Source organism: Dipteris shenzhenensis, chromosome 5 (genome assembly GCF_047967505.1).
Source record: "Dipteris shenzhenensis isolate YYH24624 ecotype China chromosome 5, Dip_SZ_1.0, whole genome shotgun sequence".
Lineage (NCBI taxonomy): Eukaryota > Viridiplantae > Streptophyta > Polypodiopsida > Gleicheniales > Dipteridaceae > Dipteris > Dipteris shenzhenensis.
Window position 1 is genome coordinate 60267014 of NC_141600.1, and position 19548 is coordinate 60286561.

At 47.6% G+C, this 19548-nt stretch overlaps 1 protein-coding gene across 2 annotated transcripts in view; it reads left to right on the plus strand.

Moving 5' to 3' along the window:
• Positions 1-3949: 3949 nt before the first annotated feature.
• LOC147902264 (uncharacterized) overlaps positions 3950-19548 on the plus strand; it is a 57254-nt gene continuing 41655 nt past the window's right edge. For both annotated transcript variants that reach the window (XM_087374967.1, XM_087374968.1), the window contains exon 1: positions 3950-4101. In XM_087374967.1, the coding sequence (XP_087231093.1) occupies positions 3985-4101 (117 nt within the window). In that variant the 5' untranslated portion in view covers positions 3950-3984. The remainder of the gene's footprint in view (positions 4102-19548) is intronic.

Consider the following 19548-nt stretch of genomic DNA (forward strand, 5'->3'; position numbering starts at 1 on the left):
TGCCTCCTGCTTCCAACAAGGTGATCTATGGGTGTTTATATAAGTGAAAGCATATCCCACCAGGACCATGCAATTGTTGTTTTTGCTATTATACTACCCGTACTTGCATCTTACCAAGAGTTTTCATCAATGGCTTATTTTGTTCCTCACAAACTTATAAAACATTACTAAATATTCTCTGAAACTCCATAGCATTCTATACAACACTCTCAACAACTCTATGGTTCTTACTTCCAAGAGTGCTTCATACACTTCATGAACATCAAATTACAAGATAATATGTTGCAACATATGTCCATACCGTGTCAACTTGGGTCAACTTCTAGAGAAATCATCTTTGATTTCCTGCAAAGATTCTCGACCATGTTACAAGTGAATTACAATACCATTAAGTATGACGGATTACAAGCAACGGCCATACATCATATTCATAGAATACAAACCAATACATGCACACCATATTGTTAAATGAGACATGCCACCCACCAATCTTATGCCCACTTTTTAAAAGAGCAAAAAAAAAGACATTACAATGTGTGGACAACAAATGATGATGCTGAATTGAAAATATGATTACCACATTTCTAAATCTGCGAGCTAGGGAGATTTCATGTGCATGCACATCAAATTCCAAGAAACAAGTCACACGATGCAAGAAGTGGTGAACAAAATATATAAATTGCAAAACAAGAACAAAACAAAACAAGGGACCTTTTCATACAAAGAAGAGATAGAGAATAATTAAAAGACACATCACGAAGAATCAATTACCAACACTCTTGTCCCTAAGTCTATAGACTCAAAAGAACAATAAGGCTTGAAAAGGAAAAGGCAACATAGATCTCAACGTGACATTTACAACAAGGAAATATCAGACCCCCAAATTTGTGTGCATTTGTTGTGGAACTTTAACCTTCCATATGAGACTTAAGAAGCTCAGCACATCAACCAAACATTTCTTACAAGAGCATGGAGTCTTGCCATCTCAATGTCAATCATATGACCAACTTTGACATTGCGAGCCCTAAAGGAGTTGATGAACTATCCTTTATACCAAATGCATAATGTTAAACTTAACATCGCTTGGGTAGAACACATTAAAACAATGCAAGATGAAACAATTACAAACAACCACGATGAGGCAATGACACTTGCCACAATAGTAGAGGACAACATAGAAACAGATACACTGGTTCATGGACTTGATAGTAGCCTGGACTTTAAAGGTCAAGCGATCATTTTTGCACCATCAGAGGATTCACACCTCTTAGCATATTCAAAGATAAGCATAGCAAAGAGTTAGCATTCCCGACTATCTTCTATGGGCAGCCAAGAACGTACAAAATACCATCATGCACATCATATCAACAACATAAATATTAGTTCTCCAAGTGCTTTCTTGGACCTAGGCACGTGCATGAGATACAATACTGCATGTGAAGGATGCAATAATTAATATGAACATTGAGAAATTGTTCAACTCAAACATCGGGTATAGAGGCCCGGTGTGCCTTTGCACGTCGCTACACTATAGACATGGAAGAAGACATATTTGCAATGGTGCGCTAGCTAGGATCTCCAACCTTCTTCATAAGCTTTTCCGTAGAAGGAGAGAAACTATGGGAACCATTGATTTCATGCTTGGAAGAACTTAGAAAGAATGGAACCCAACTAGAAAATTTGCAAATGCAAAAAGATATACATGACATGATCCGATCAGACCTTGTCACTCTACTACAGCTTGATATTATGTACATAGGTTCAATGTAATGAAGCATCTCCTACAAAAGGACTCAACAATTATGGGGAAAGTGCTGGACTATTTCTTTATAACAGAATTCCAGAATGAGGCAATCAACATGACCATGGCTTGAATGAATCAAGAAATAGTGGCCTTCATAGATTCCTACATTAACACAAATTCTTCATTATTGGACCCACCGAATACCAACATACAAACACATAGGCACAGAAAGACATTAAGAAAGGAAGGAAGACATGAAGGTTTGGCTTCTTGAGGCCACCGATGTGTGAAACACAAATTCTGTCACTACTTGAATCAGAAGCAACCAATGAGAAATACAAAAAAACATATAAGAGCATTACACTGGTTATGCACGATAAAATACAAGATGAATTTGCAATCCAAGCGAATATAAAGGCCACTGTCATTGGGGTTTTGAGGTTGGAGAAAAGTCAAATATGAGCTACAAGTTCAGGTGCAAACCTTCCCATGTAACCTCAGTTTTCTGTTTCTCTAAGGATTCTAGGAGGGGACGAATCATCGTCGTCCTCCAACACATCCATTTCGATGTGCTTGATTATTTCATCCATCTCCTCTCGAGGTATCCCAAGAGATTGAGTTTGAGCCTCGTTGTTATCTGATGCCTTCTTTTGTTTAGAGATCCATATATCAAGCTCCTGGAGAAGACACCTTGTAGTAATGACGTGCCACTGATCATCTCTTTGTTGGACCTTTCCCACAACCTTGAATTGTGGACGTCCTCCATAATGTCATCGTCGTCCACAAGTGCAGCCAATCATCGTTACATTAGAAACTCTAGAGCACAGACAGTAAAATGCAAGAAGCAATATACTAGAATAGTCGATCGGAATGAGTGGGGAAGTAGTCTCTCCCTACTAAGATTTTGAGACAAAAGGTGGATAGAGAGTTCATCCAATGGCACAAAGGAAGCATAATGAAAGCGAAGCCTTCTGCTTAGGAGTATCGATCATGCAAAGGTTGTTTTTAGGCTCGTTGGACCTTCTAATTCCCAAAACTTTGCCAAAACTAGGGAAAATGATGCAACGCTACTGATTTCCAAAGCAATGGGAGTGCACACATCCATGAGAATTGCGAATGCAGTGATGGTGGGGTAGCTGGTGAGTTGCGGGCAATGAGCACTTGGAGGTGCCTAAGAGAGAGCTGGGGTGCCTCTTGTGAACAAAAATCAAGAGCAGAAGGTTGACATTTATAGCTGGAGAGAATTTTGGGAAGGCGATGAAAAGAAAGAAGAAACGTACAGCTCTTAGCTAATCCATCAAGCATAAGCTAAAACCTATAGATTTGGAGCAAGTAATTGCGAGCAAGGTTGATGGAAAGAGCGTTCTGTGTATATCAATTAGTATTCAATAGGCATTCAAAGGTGCACCAGGCTCTGAACGACAAAAAGGATCAACGCAATAAAACAACCCAAGAAAGTCAAACATTATGCAGGTTCCTCCTTTAAAGCCATGCTGAATAATAAATGTAGACCAATACTTGAATTAAACGAATAAACTTTATGCAAATAATCAGAAGAAATTATTTTACCTTTCAAAAGAGAACAACCATCACTACACCCTATTCACATAGGGCAGGCCAAAAAGGGAAGGCCCAATGAAGGAAATTCACCTTGCTTTTTTCGGCCCCGCAAAGGGTCCTAAGGGATGGACAAATTAGGTTTTTGGCCCTGCAAGGGTCCTTAGTGATGGATAGGTTAGTTTTTTTGCTAATGACATCTGAGTTCTTTAAGTTCATTTGGTCAACTTGAACCGTTTAAGTTGTTTAAGGCTTTCTAATCTGCTCCCAATGTGTTGTTAGGGTCAAGTTTTTGTCCTCTCTTGTGGAGGTTTTAAATGCCTTTGTCTTTTATAGGGTATTTCTCTCTAGAGATGGAGGCTCTCTTGTCTCTTGTACGACACCACTCTTGCCAAAATAGCCACGTTCCCACTTTTACTTAATGGTCCATCCACCACCATCCACACACACACATACCCCTCTTTCAACTAGTTTCTCTAGTCTCTTTCACTCATCTACCTAGATAAAAATCCTAGGGAGACTCAAAAGGAAACATATAATGACATTCCAAAAGGGCGGGCCTAAGTGGGATACCCACCTTGTTTAAAAATTGCCGAATTTATAAAAGAAAAGGTCAAAATACAAAAGGCAGAGCTACTGGTCCAACGTGAACGTACATGTAATCTATTATCTCAATAGAAACCATGGCTGCCGTAAATTTTCTCGCGTCAAGGACGAAGTACGGCACCGAATTTGTAGGCTTCTGCAGCTTCTTCAATCCCAAATCTGTGTTTCGAACCAGGAGACGCATCTTCTTTCAGGTCGGTTGCGAATGCTTTGTATAAGAGCAGCAACGGAGCAGCTCTCAAGCTTTCTGTCCAATGCATTGGCTTTTGCTGCTGCTGATTAAATCGTTCCAGAGAAGGATGTGGTGTTATCAAGTGCGTTGCTGCTGATTTTGCCAGCCCCAATGTAGGCCTTTGAAAGAAATCATGCCATGGATAGTCTGTCGCTTTGTTAAAGACAGATTTTACCCTACATATGGTGCTTCTGTTCTTCCAAAGATCCTGGACTTTGTTTACTCCTTCAATGTACTGATGGCGGAAGAATATGGACAAGGCAATGTCCACGGAGGCCATCAAAGGATGCGACAACGATCGCATATGAAAAGCCCACACATGCATATTTGTGAGCATTTAGATATGCACGTGTCGCTTCACAATTATCCACTCTTCACACACGAGATGACCGTCAAGGTTTGGGGGAGGCCTAACACTGCAGGTTGAAATAGATGTTGAGTGTCAGATAAACTTGCTAGCCAAGCCGGACCTCCAACGCATGACTTTTGAGAAGCCCCACAGATCACATTTGATTTAGATGTGCACACTAGTAGATTGAAATAGACCCACATATCTGCGAGATGTACAGTCAAATAGACAGCCAAAAGGATGTATGCGTAAACTAAAAAATGGACTGGATCTATTTGCCCTTCAGATTGTATCACTGACAGACTTACTCTGAGGCCCAGATCTCTGTCCTGTCTGCTACTTTATCTCATCCTGCCGCATAGCTTCTTGTAGCTTCTCTAGGACACCCAGGTCCCATTGTTTAACCTACTCTGGAGGACTTGAAAGTTGAGCCCCTACCCCTTATGGGAGACTCAGGTCCTGAACTTCTGCAATTGCTTAAACTACTCCCATAATTAGGCCGACTGATAAATTCAGTTAGGGTGGATCTTGTCAGTCACCTTGGAGGGCCCACCTACTGCCTTGAACTGGCCGACCAGTTTGTGGACTGGCACAGGCCTATAAAAGGTCCCAGTCCATGCTTCATTTCAGCAACTGTGCCAGCCGTTGGTTCCCATGCCGTTGCTCATGGACAACCCCTTGCTTTCTTTAGTTTCCAAATATGTATATAAAAAGGGGAAAACACTCCTTCATTTATCGATTATCATCAACTAGTAGGGGACCCGCCTGCAGCACAACATGCATTTTGCATCATGATTCAAGTGTTGCTTTGTGAAGGTTACACGTGTAAAGAGAGAGAACAACGTCAATTATATAATATAGATTTGCATGCATGATGCCTGTCCACATGGCATGCTCTGTCCATGTGACACGAATCTCTTTCTGATACCTTATGTAGGTGTCAATCCCCCATGCCCTCATCCCGGGGCTCGGAGGTGGGGAGTTGACCCATTTACATCACCTAATCAAAGAGATGCTCCATCAGCTCCCACGGAGGGAGCTATGAGAAACAGGTGGAAGGTGTCAGCTGCAATTTTGGGGCTGTCAAACCCTGCAACACCAATACTTTGCCATTGTGTGCAAAATGGAGGGTCAGGACATTCAGATAAACACTAAACTCCCCAAGAGATTTCATCCAATCACATCCTAGAACAATGTCGCATATCGTGTGAGAGTCGGACCCGCACATCTTGGCAACATCATGTGTTGTCAACCTCAACTCTCTACTCATGACAATCTTTGTGGCTGCTACTGGGGCTAACAGCTAGGTGGGGGGACTATACAACGACCGAATCCCTCGCGGAGTGAAAATGTAAAAATTTTCCTGCAGGCCAAGCCTTTTAGAATCAAGCACGCCTCGTGACAGTCGCCCTAGAACTTGGGGTCCCACGAGTGGAGGGTGTAGATGATATCTTGCCAGATGGCGACCAAGGTAGCCGAGGGTGGAACCGGATGCTCACCCATCACCAGATTGCAGCGAGCAACCCAAATGTTCCACACAGTGATATTGGCTACTACCTTCCATACGCTGTCCTCTGGAGGACGGAGCCAAGCTATCAGGAGGGACCGCCTCATGGAGCTCTATCCTCTGAATGCTCTGACCTTGTATCCGGTAAGCTGGGCAGATCTCATCAACCTAGAACGCCTGTCCTCCCTTAGTCAACCAGGCCACCATCCCCAAGTGTAGTCCCTCTGAAGACTCTGCATACGGGTCATGATCTTGAGGTCTCCCATCCAGATCCTCGCTGCGCTAAGATAGCTCCAGAGGCAGTGCGGGATCGTCTCCAAGAAACCAGCAGAGCAACAATGACACTGCCCCTCCACCCGCATCTGCTCGAACCACGGGCCGATGAGCAAGCCTCCGTGGGCGGCCAGCCAAAAGAAGTAGGATATTGTCCTCGGTTGCAAACTGGACCATAACCGTGTCCAAAACCTGGAACGGACATCCTGGGGCACTCTCTGGGCCACCCAGTGCCTCTCCCTCGAAGGGGTCCACATCGAAGAGTCCATCTGAAGCCTCTTGCCAATCCATGTGGTGTAGGAAAAGAAGGGCATCTCGTCCACCTGCTCGGCAAGGATGCCCCTGGAGGGCCAGAACCACTCTTCCGGATCCCAGTGGACCTCCCTCAAGGACCTTGCAGAGTGTCGAGGACTTAGAGCAGCAGGATAGGCCGGATTTCGGCGTGATCATGGAACCATGGACCACATTCTCACTCTCAGATGTATCATCGAGGAGGCGAGGTCACGGAAACAGAGGGTTTATTGTTGCTTTGTGGATTTCCGCAAGGCATTTGACACGGTCCCGAGAGCCCGCCTCATACGGCGCCTACAAGACTTGGGTTATGACCAGGAGATCATTTGGGCTGTCATGGCACTTTACGAGAGAGTTTCTGGCTGAGTTCGGACAAGATCCGGGTGGACAGACGAGATCATGAGTACCATCGGGGTCAAACAAGGGTGTCCTTTGTTGCCTACCTTGTTTGGCCTCTACATTGACGAGCTTGAGACAGTGATGCAGACACAGGGGGGTGTAGGTTGCTCTCTTGTGGGCACGCTGATCCAGATTTTGCTCTATGCAGATGACATGGCTCTCTTGTCTTCCTCAGCAGAGGGGCTTCAGAGACACCTAGACGCACTACAGTCCTTTTGTGGGTCTCATGATTTGAAGGTCAACCTGGGTAAAACCAAGGTCATGATCTTCAATACATCTCGAGCCATCATGCGTCGGGAGTAGTTCACATTTGCGGGGTCATCTGTTGAGATAGTGTCATCATACACTTATCTTGGGGTTATCTTCTCTGGACCGAGCTTCACTATGAGACCCGCGATGCAGGCACGCTTGAGTAGAGGGTATGCCTCAGTGGCCAGGCTAGAGAGGCAGTGCTTCCGCTCACACCAAGGGGTTGCTTTTTGACTCCTTGGCTCGCCTAGCGGGGATGTACGGCAGCCCTTGTTGGGGGCCAGACTTGTCGGATACAGAGTAGGCCCGTGTGGAGCGGCTACAGGTTCTCATGCTATCATGGATGATTCGCGGTAAGTCATCCGTTCCTCACCAGATCATACATGCTGAGTTTGGGTCACCCCCTTTACAGCTAGATGCTGCATTTCAGGTCATCACATATCTATACCGAGTTAGGGAATATGGGGATTATACCTTGGGGCGTAGCAAGCTACCATGGATAGCTCTATCCTCTTCTATGGCACTTGCAGTAGGAGGAGATCAGAGGTGTTGGTATGCAGGTACAGAGAGATGGTTTGAGCGACTAGGGCTCCACATGGATAGACTACCTCCCTTCCAGTATAGCATGGATGCTCTATTCTCTCCCCTCTTATCACACGAGGTCAACCAGGTTATCCGTGAGGATCTACTACAGCTACACACTTTTCGGACCTGGTTGGAACCGAGTGAACTCCCAGTGAAGCTTAGCTTCTACAAAGATGACTTCTTACATATCACAGCGGAGGGTTTCATTGACCCACTAGGATACACACAGATTCACCTACCTTACTCGATGAGGATATCTCTTGGGCAGTTCCGGGTCTCTTCACACAGACTTCGCATCGAGAGTGGAAGAGCAGAGCGACTACCCAGGGAGCGGTGCATATGCACACTATGTGACATACAGGAGGTTGAGAAAGAGGAGCATTTCATCTTCAGGTGTTTTGTGTACTATGAGATCCGAGGATGTTTCCACTGCCTCTTCAGGGATAGTTATGGAATTTTAGCCCATTTCCTCTTCTACCCAGACCAGCGGTGTTTGGCAGGTTTCATTCATGAGGCACTTAGACACTGCGAGAGGATACTCCGAGCACGGAGACAGGAGTAGACTTCTTCCTCGGTTGATCCCTCTCAGAGCTCTATCACGGAGTTCTTTTAGCTAGATCACATGGACCCCAACGAGACGAGGCCTTGACATGACTGTGACTCGGAGCCCGTGACCCGACAGCTCAGACAGAGGGTCGACACATAGATCACACTTGGAGACATCCCCTCCTGGTTTAGAGTCGGAGCCCGACCGACGGGGGTCACAGTACCCCTGGTTAGACGCAGAGCTAGGACCAAGAGACGTGCCAGGACCGCACCTCTGAGTGGTCGACAACACTCTATTGCCGACTTCATGCCTCCACTGCCTCATCCATCCTGATATCTTGCTGTTGCTGGGGATGATGATGATATTGATGATGATGCTGAGATTGATATATAGTCGACCATTAACATGACTATGTTGTACTTAGGACTTAGTACTGCCACTCTGCATTTTTGCATTTTTTGCATTGGTATGGATGCTCGTTTAGTAGCTCCACTACCACAGCTCGTTGTATCAGGATTTTCACAGTCTCATAGACCCATCGGTCTTCCGAAGACTTTAATAAACTTTCTTTCTTTCTTTCTTTCTCATCCGTTGCCCCGCCCCTCGCAGATGTGCTATGGCGCTAAGCCTCGCCTCTGCCTCCATGGGTAATCTGTTCCATCTACCTAAGGACCCGGCCGGTCCACTGTCCCACTGTGCCCAACCAATGTGAGTCCGTTGTCTGAGCATACGCCCCTCCTGATCTCGGATATCTGGGTGCCAAACAAGGGGCTGACGCTTGAACTCCTCTTTGCATCTGGGCTGAGCACGAATGAGGCCACTTGCTAATCTCTGCCAATCCTATGGAGGCTCCTCATCAAGGGGGAACCCTTCCCCGTAAGGGGGGCCTCTGAGAAGATCCATCTATGTGAAAGCTGCCACTGCCCCCTAGTGCGTGGGGTGTTCGTGAGAAGCCATCGCTGTAAGAGGATTACGGGGGGCCTCTGAGAAGATCCATTTGTGTGAAAGCTGCCACTGCTCCTAGTGCGTGGGGTGTTCCTGAGAAGCCGTCGCTGTAAGAGGAGCTTCCAAGACTCTGCACCTGGGGTGAGGCCGTGAACAACTAACTTGCCCAAGAGGGCTGTGCTCTGCATCTCTGGATCATTGATACCCAAGCCTCCGAGTACCTGTGGCATGCTCACCGTCTGCCAAGCGACCCGGGCTCTAGTATATTAGAGTCCAGCAGCAGCTCCTCCTACCTGATTGGGAGCCTCAACCCTGTGAGGCCCGCCTCAACCCTGTGAGGCTTGCCTCAACCGTGTGAGGCCCGCTACTTGTGATCTCAAGTAATAGCCCAAAGCCTCCGCCACAAACAAGAAGAGGAAGGGAGCGAGGGGGCAGCCTTGGCGGACTGAGCGAGAGAGAGAAAGGCCTCGCCCATGTGTCCTCCGATAAGCATCTAGCTAGAGCTCCCCGCATAAAGCGCAGAAACTCCTCTAAGCCGTCTGTCTGAGAAACCCAATCTCCGCATAGTACCCTCTAGGAAGGACCACTCCACCTTGTCGTAGGCCTTCTCAAAATCCAAGAGGAGGACGGCCAGCAGTTGTGACTCCTCCGTGGACCAATCCATTGCCTCCCAGAACGTGAAGATGTTGTCCAGGATGCTACGCTCTTGGACAAACCCGGTTTGTGTGTCGTGAATGATGTCAGTAAGATGGGGCCCTAACCGCAAACTCAAGACCTTGGCGAGGATCTTGTATGCAGTATCAAGTAAAGTGATCGGTCTCCACTACCAAATATCTGAGCTATCTCCCCCTTTCGGGAGCAAACACATCCACCCCTTGCTAGGGGACTGAGGGAGGGAGCCCGTGTCAAAAATCTCCTGGCAAGCTAGTCGGAAAGGGGTGGAGATGACCTCCCTGAAGTGAAGCCATCCTCGCCAGAGTGAAGCCATCCTCGCCAGGACACTTCAGGGTCGGGAGAGCCTTGAGGGCTTCCCAAAGCTTCTCATCTGTGAAAGGCTCCTCAAGTTGCTGCACAAATCCCCGAGACTATTGTCAGAACGTGATCCCAAACTACCTCCTGAGCCATAAGACCTGATGGAGTCATCCTCTCTGTCTGAAAGAGCTGGCTGTAAAAACTGGTCAGGTCTAAAATCTCTTGCGGGTCAGTGTGCATGATGCGCTGCGGATCTCGGAGACGCTGCAGCTGCGTGCCTGTCGAACGGGGCCCAGTGGCATGAAAAAACTGCTTCGTCATCTTGTCCCCCTGGTGTACCCACCGGGCCCATGAAGAGTGATAGGAGAACTCAGCCTGCCTGCCGAATCTCCGTGTCTTGAAGCTCAAGGCGAGCGCTCTCGAACCTGTCACTAATCCACTGAGATCTTGGGTCCTGCTCCTTGAGCCGCTCTATGGAGGCGATGTCTCTCCTCAATGCCTGCTCGCGCTTCTGAAGAGTCCTCCGCCTAAGGGCATGGGCTTGCAACTCCTCACTGCTCCTCTGGATCGCATCAACCACCCACGAAGCCCAGCCCTCGTACGGTGACGTCTTTGACTGTTGCAAAATCCCATGACCTGTTGAATCTCCTCGTCTTGCAGGAGGTCCTTTGGAATGTGGACCCCCTTTCTGGGAAGACCTCAGAGGGGCTGCTCTAAGTGAAGTACTGATGGAAAGTGGTTTGATGTCGTGGTACCTGCCAGAATCCCGATAGAGCTGCCTCTGTGTAGTGTCCAGTCCCTAGTGTAGAAGCAGTCTAGCCTCTCAAGCAGTCCATCATGTCTTCTTTGTTCGAAAGAGAAGAGGAGGTTGCTAGATATCCTATTGAAATCTGGCTCTTGCCACAGGGGTTTGCTTCCATTGATCATGAAAATGAACTGCTCCCAGGTGCTCCGCTCTGCTGTTGGCATCTCAGAGGAGGCGCCGCCTTGTTTGTCCTCCCTAAACTCTAGGTTGTTGAAGTCCCCTCCAACAATCCAGGAGTCTACATGTTGGGGTAAAGGCACATTGCCTACCCTTATATTAAAGAATTAAAGATAGGACACCTATGACTGTCTTACAGTCATAGGGTAAACCTAATCCTAATAAAACTTAAGTGAGTTTGTGGTGTGGCTCACTCATCACTTCACACCCGCACTAGTGTGTCTCTTACACTCTCTCCCTCTTGCTCCTTCTTCCCCTTCTCGGTCTTCCCTTACAACTGGTATCAGAGCCTAGCCTCTCTTCACTCCCTAGCCTACCCTTCCTTCCTAGCCTACCCACCGTACGGAAAGATCCGTACGGCTGTACGGCGTCCGTACAACTGTACGGACGGAGCTCGAGCAGCGAGCTGAGGTGCAGGGCGGCATCACGAAGGCAGAACGGAGGCGTGCAGGAGCTGTACGGCGGCGCATTGGCGCAGTGCTGCGGGGCAGCAGATCAGGAAGGCGACGCGGGTGCGTGGTCGCGGGCGCGTGCTGGGCGTGGTCACGGGCGTGGGCGCGGGCCTCCTTGCATAGCTGCTACTAGCTGCTAAGCCACTCGAGGCGTCGCGCTGCCAGCTCCTAGGACTGCGCATTTCGCAGGTCAGCCCCTAGGGCGGCGCACTTTCGCAGGGCATCTCCAAGGGCGGCTGTGCATCGCGCAGGTCAGGGCGGTGCAGGCAGTGCACATTTGCAGATCAGGTTCGCGCGTCAACGCCGTACATCTGTACGGCCGTACGGCCGCACATCCGTACATCCGTACGGACGTCCCTGTACCGTACAGTACAGACTATAGTACTGTACGTTGATAGGCACTTCAATGGAGAAGGGAGCTGCTTCCGTTTTTTTTTTGGTAGGGAGGTAATGCCTTGATTCTGCAAGAGGATATATGCTTCTACTGGGTTTGAATCTCAGTTTACAGGTGAGCAGATCATAGGGCTTTTGCCTAGCAGTTGGTGCATTGTATGCCTTGAGGCAGTGTGTTGACAGGGAGCACACATCTGCTTTGTTTCCGCAGTGCATTTGGTGACATTTGTTGCAGGTCACATTCTTTGTACACACTTTGAAAATCTCAGTTGAGCCACGCTTGGTCAGGGCGCATCGAGTTTACTCGGTCCCTAACTGCCCATCGTTGACAGTGCTCAAAAGATTTTCTTCCTGGTGTCTGTACATTGTGAGTTGTGTTGTTACCGAGTTCACAGAAGCAGTCTATGCATTACACACTGTCAGGTACTAGTGTCAGAGAGATTTCATTTTGCATGCTACCTCATTGTTGAGGTGTTCTCCACTTGATTCAGGTGTCAGATCAAGGGGCTTTTGCCCGGACTTTGTTTGATTGCACTTGGGTCACCAACAGAGATCTTCAGATGCATTTTCTCCCCTTGGTATAAGGGTGATTGCTTGGGATTTATCCCATTTCCTGTTGCAGGTTTTGTGTGACAGGCTGAAGAGTCATTTTTTTTTGGAGTGTCTTCTGCAATTTGAGACAGTGACATACCTCATCTGAGGTGGGAGAAGTGATCAGTACAGTCAGTACAGTCAGTACAGCAGTGTTTACAGCAGTCTGAGTGGTTTTGTCAGATAATTATGCACTGTTAAGCTCTTGTTGAGCAGTAGCAGCAGTCTGAAATTACTGTTTTTATGCCTCTTTGAGCTCAGAACAGTTTGTCAGAAGGTACAGTACTTGCAGGGACATTTACTGTTTTGCTGCAGATTTTACTGACAGTAAGAACAGCACTTTTGAGAGTGCTACTGGCTCTTGAATAGAGCAGACTTTTCTGAGAAATCAGAACTTTATTATTCAGTCTTTTTACTTCCAGGGAGTCAGGTACTTTCCTCATCTGATATGGCATCAGGAGGAGGTGATTCTTCAATTCTGAACATAAAGAAACTGGAAGGAGCACATAACTATGCATTATGGGCAGAACAGTGCTTGAATGTTCTTCTGTTAAAGAAGATTGCTAAGCCCATAAGGGTAAAGGGTGTCAAGCCATCTGATATGGCAGCTGATGATTGGGAAGAGCTTGATTTGTCTGCGAGGGCAGCTATTATGCTCACTATTTCAGACACTCTTGTGTTCAATGTACAGGCTGAAAAGACCTCTTATGGTCTATGGCAGAGACTAGAGGAATTGTATGCCCAAAAGAGCTCAGCCAGTAAGGTTTATTGGCTGAAGAAGCTGGTCGATCTTCGCATGAAGGAAGGTACAGCTATGACCTCACACTTGAGTGAGTTCAATTCTATCTTTACACAGCTGATTGCACAGGGGTTGAATCTTGATGAGGAGTTCAAGGCCACTTTCTTGTTGTGTACCCTCCCTGAGAGTTGGGACACTTTCAAGACCACCCTGTCTAATTCAAATATTACTCTTATGTATGCTGATGTAGAGAGCTCTCTCCTTATGGAGGAGATGAGCAGGAAGAATAATGCGGGCAGCAAGTCTTCAAATGCTTTGCAGGTACAGGATAGAGGCAGGACTCAGCAGAAGGGGAGATCTGCTAGTAAGTCCAAATCCCGCAGTCAGTCCCGTGGCAAAAAGGACATTGAATGTTTTTATTGTGGCAAGAAGGGACATGTGAAGTCAAAATGCTTCAAGTTCATACGGGATCAGAAAGCCAAGAAGGCTGAAAACAACGATGCAGGAAATTTCAGCAAAGGCAAAGGCAAGGCCACGCTAGTTGAATTGGATGCAGTAAATGTTGCAGCAGAGGACAGTGACAGTGACATGCATGATGTTTTATGCTCTTCTGCTGTAATAGCACATGCTTTGGTTATTGATGGCCATGACATGCACACCTGGCTCTTGGATTCAGGTGCCTCTTTTCATGTTACACCTCACAGGGAGTGGTTTACTTCCTACACAGGTACTCATGGAGTTGTTCATCTTGGGAACAACTATGCATGTCAAATTGCAGGGATTGGCAGTATAAAGATAGTATTTCCTGATGGACAGTCATTTATGCTTGATGGTGTTCGCCATGTGCCGGAAATCAAGAAAAATCTGATTAGCACTGGCTTATTAGATGACAGTGGTTACCACACCACATTTGGGGATTCCAAATGGGTGATTACTGATGGCCAGACTGTGTTGGCTGAGGGTTTCAAGAGTGATACCTTGTACCCTCTTTATGTTTCCAGTGTCGGTAATCATGTTGTTGCCATAACCGAGCTGCCAAAGGTTTCATTGTGGCATAGCCGGTTGGGACACATGTCTGTTAAAGGAATGAAAGAACTGTCACATTTGGGTTATCTGCCGCCTCTCTCTTTTTCAGATTTGCCTACTTGTGATCATTGTATTTTTGGCAAGCATTCTGTGACTCCTCATAGGAGGAGAACTCCTCAGAATAGAGCACCACTTGATCTAGTGCACACTGATTTGTGTGAGATGCCACAGTTATCACTAGGGGGTGCCAAATATTTTATTACTTTCATTGATGATGCCACACGTAAGGTGTGGGTCTATTTCTTGAAGCATAAGGGAGATGCCCTAGATGCTTTCAAGAGGTTTGTCGCTCAGGTGGAGAATCGGACAGGTCGTAGGCTGAAATGCCTTAGATCCGATAATGGGGGTGAGTATGTGTCACATGCTTTTGTGCAGTTTTGCCAAGCTAAGGGCATCAAACAGGAACTCACAGCCCCTCATAATGCATCTCAAAATGGTGCAAGTGAGCGGATGAATCGAACTGTTCAGGAGAAGGTTCGATGTATGTTGTCTTATGCTGCATTACCCCATGGCTTTTGGGCAGAAGCCGTGCAAACAGCAGTTCACATTATTAACAGGTCACCAAATAAGGCTTTGGAGTTGAAAGTGCCAGAGGAGGTGTGGTCTGGCAAGCCACCCTCATATAAGCACTTACGGGTATTTGGCTGCGAGTGCTTTGCTCATGTACGCAAAGATCTACGCACCAAACTAGATCCAAAGTCTATCAGATGCATCTTTATGGGATATGGTGATGAAGGTGAAATGGGGTACAGATTATGGGATCCCGTTAAACGGAAGATTATACGCAGCAATGATGTCATCTTTAAAGAAGATTGTGTACACAAGGAACCCGTGCAACCTGTTGAATACAGGCGGGTTATTTATGATGATGTTGGACAGCAAAGAATGCCTATTTATATGCAGCAGCAGGCTGCTGCAGATCACCCTGTTCAAGAGGGTATACAGGCTGAAAATCAGCCACAAAATTTTGCCAATAATGCACCACTGGATGTGCCAACAGATGGGGCTGTAGAACAGCCAGATACGGTGGTACAGCCACCTGTTATGCATGAAGAACAGGCTGGACAGCAGCCTAATCCGGAACAGTTTGTTAGGAGGAGCACCCGTGCACAACGGCCTCCTGCCAGGTTTGTTCCAGGAGCCAATAATGTGGCTGATTTTATCATGCTGACAGATTGTGGTGAGCCTTCCAGCTTCAAGGAAGCTATGGGAAGAACAGAGAAAAAGAAGTGGGAGAAAGCCATGCAGTCAGAAATGGACTCTCTACTTCAGAATGATACATGGGACTTGGTGCAGTTACCTGCAGGCAGAAAAGTTTTGCCATGTAAGTGGGTTTACAAAGTCAAAGTGGATTCAAATGCTTTACCAAGGTATAAGGCCAGATTGGTTGCCAAGGGATTTAAGCAGGAGAAGGGCATTGACTTTGATGAGATCTTTTCCCCTGTAGTTAAGATGACTACTTTGAGAGCAGTGTTAGCTCTTGTTGCTCATGATGACATGGATTTATGTCAGATGGATGTGAAGACAGCTTTTCTTCACGGAGATCTTCATGATGAGATCTATATGAGTCAGCCAGAGGGATATGCTGTTAAAGGGAAAGAGCAGCTTGTGTGTAAGCTCAAAAGGAGCTTGTATGGACTCAAGCAGGCACCAAGAGAATGGTACAAAAAGTTTGATGCCTTCATGCAGTCCCAAGGGTATCATCGGTGTGAGACCGATCATTGCTTGTACACCAAACGGGCAAAGGATGGCAGTTTGATGCTACTCATTCTATATGTGGATGACATGCTTATTGCCAGTAAATCTCAGCATGAGATTAGTGCTTTGAAGAAACAACTGCATAAGTCTTTTGACATGAAAGACTTAGGTGATGCAAATCATATTCTTGGCATGCGTATTACTCGTGACAGGTCCAAGGGACTTTTGTTTCTGTCACAGAAAGAGTATATTGACAAAGTACTGCAGAGGTTTAAAATGGAGGGGGGGAAGTCCATTAGTACCCCGTTGCCTCCACATTTAAAACTCAGCAGTAAGGACAGCCCCAGATCAGATGATGATAAGGCTGAAATGGCCAAGGTTCCGTATGCATCTGCAGTTGGATCTTTGATGTATGCCATGGTTGCCACGCGTCCGGATATTGCTTTTGCGGTGGGAGTCATCAGCAGGTATATGGCAAATCCAGGCAAGCGGCATTGGGAAGCAGTGAAAGGTGTCTTGAGGTATCTCAAAGGTACCAAAGACTTGTGCATATGCTATGGTAGGCAGGATGCATTGGTGCATGGTTTTACAGATTCAGACTATGCAGGGAATGCAGATAACCGGAAGTCTACTACCGGTTATATTTTTACATTTGCAGGAGGTGCTATATCATGGGTGTCTCGGTTGCAGAAATGCGTTGCACTATCAACCACAGAAGCTGAATATGTTGCAGCCACTGAGGCTTGCAAGGAAGCAATATGGCTTACTCGGCTGGTGGGAGATTTGGGCATTACAGGAGATATGCCAGTTCTGCATTGTGATAGTCAGAGTGCTATCATGTTGGCAAAGAATCCGGTCTTTCATCAGAAGACCAAGCACATAGAAGTGAAATATCATTTCATCAGGGAGGTACTGGAAGACAAGCGTCTTGAGCTTGTGAAAGTACATACTGATGATAATCCTGCAGATTTGCTCACTAAGAGCTTGCCTACAGAGCGGTTTGCACATTGCCGCCACATCATGGGATTGGGATGAGACCATTCTTACTTTATGGTCTTGTATACAGTAACTGTATATTGCTGTAATTTTTATTCTTTTCTCCCCTTTAGGCACATTGGCCTTTAGGTGGGAGGTTGTTGGGGTAAAGGCACATTGCCTACCCTTATATTAAAGAATTAAAGATAGGACACCTATGACTGTCTTACAGTCATAGGGTAAACCTAATCCTAATAAAACTTAAGTGAGTTTGTGGTGTGGCTCACTCATCACTTCACACCCGCACTAGTGTGTCTCTTACACTCTCTCCCTCTTGCTCCTTCTTCCCCTTCTCGGTCTTCCCTTACACTACATCTAAAAGACACTCTGATAGCCTCCTCCAAAAGGTTGGACGGTGCTGTTTGCACGCTGGGGCATACACGTTCAGGATCCCAATCCTGGACTCTTCCATCCTAACTCCCATCCAAACTGCGTGTCCTGGGATAAGCTTGCCCCGATCATAGACCTCTGGAGCCACTGTTTGTGAGACCAAGATGCAGACCCCTCCGCTTCGTCCTACTGCACGGGACCACTCCTTCTGACCTCTCCTTGGGAGAAGGTGGTGTTGCCGTCCGATGTCTGATGCTGAGAACATATGCTCCTGAATCAAAAGGATATCCATTGTCCGCCCTACCACTGCCCTTTGCAACTCTTGCTGAAGGATTAGGTACTGCGGTTGACTATGAGCACGGTCATGGAGCCTAGGCACGTTCCAACTTACTATGGTCCAGCTCATGAGGACGGGGATGCAGAAAACAAGGCTCTCTTGTGAGTGGCCTGTTCAATACGCTGATCGAGCCCCCTTTCGAGGGTTGCAAGACCACGCGCATTACCTCCAGGGGTAGAGGGTAAGAGTCCAGAATCTCCAGATAATTCCAGGGTCCCAATCTCCAGAAGTCTCGCGGTAAGGGACGCCCAAGTTGGAGATTGGGAGCTATTGACCGGGAGGACGAGCCCCTTCCCTTTGGCTCCCTCCGCGATTGAGCAGGATGCTGCGGGTGAGGAAGCGGAAGGAGACGTTGTCTTACCCTTGCCTGCTGGCAGGGATGTCGAGGCAGGAGAGGGGCGGGAGGTTGAAGAATCTGTTGAGGAGGTGGAGAGGGGGGGGGGAGGGGGAGTGGGGAGGGAGGGGGGCGAGTGGTGAGGGTGACCATAGCAGGAGGGGTGAGGGGGGGGCGAGGGCAATCCAGGAGGGAGGTGGGGGAGTGGAGAGGGAGCGGGATTTGGAGGGGGAGGGGGGCGTGGGGGAGTAGGGGCGACCACTGGTCCCCTATATTGATCAGGCTCGCCGTGGCTCTGGGTTCGCACCTCCTCCGCCATTGACGGGCTAACATCCGCAGCTTCCGCCATCGCAACGTTAGGAGCTCGTTGCTGATGCGTGCTGATGCAAGGGTGAGTGTGAGCGTTGAACCTCCATCATTGGAGGATCCTTTGGTTGGGCAATGGCCCCTTCCGCTGGGGGAGGTGGATCTCCACATGAGGGCTCCTGCTGTGGCTTCTCCTCAGGCGCCTCTCGAAAAGCCCTGTCTCTCTCTCTGCGTCTAGCCCTCTACTTATGACGCTTGCGGGCCTGTTTGCTTGGTTTACCTCCAACTAAAGATGTTGACATCAAAAAACTCCATTGAGGTGTCTGCTATCAATATGTGAGAACAAAGTCATAATTGTGTTGGGCACTGGCCTGCTGACTCTGACCTTGTCATCTGCTACCATTGAAGCGGCCCAATCTGGTGGAGACTCGAGCACGGTGTCAAATGCCCGACCAACGGAGGGGAGGATGGCTCTATACTCCTTTGGGAGCCTTGGGAAGAAGAGCGTAACCGGAAAACAGGGAACATGGTGTGTCATGTCCATGTCCTCCACTATAAAGCCATGGTACCAAGGAAAGAGGTACACCAAATGCGGGCCAAGGAGGATGGGGCTCTGCTCCACAAGTGTCAAGGCAATATCGGGGGAGCTCAGGTGGATGAGGAAGACGGCCTCTTCCATATATAGTGACCTCTTGATTGTGGTCACCCTGTAGTGTCAAGCTCGCTTGGATCCACTCTCGCATCTGTCTCCTTGTGGGTGTGAGGCCCACAATTCTGCCCAGGATCGCCTTGTCTTGGAGGGACTGAACTGCTTGTTGTACCTGTTGCTTGTCGGCTGGAGAAAGAAGGAACTTACGGCTGTGGGATTCGAGGGTGTTGCCATAGAGCCTCTCTGGCCAGACCAAGGGTCACCACCAAGATTTTCTTTCTCCGAACAAGCACAAAAAACCCCACTGTAGAGGGAGGAATGATAAAAGGAGGGGCGGGATGGGGCGGAGAGAAGTCGATC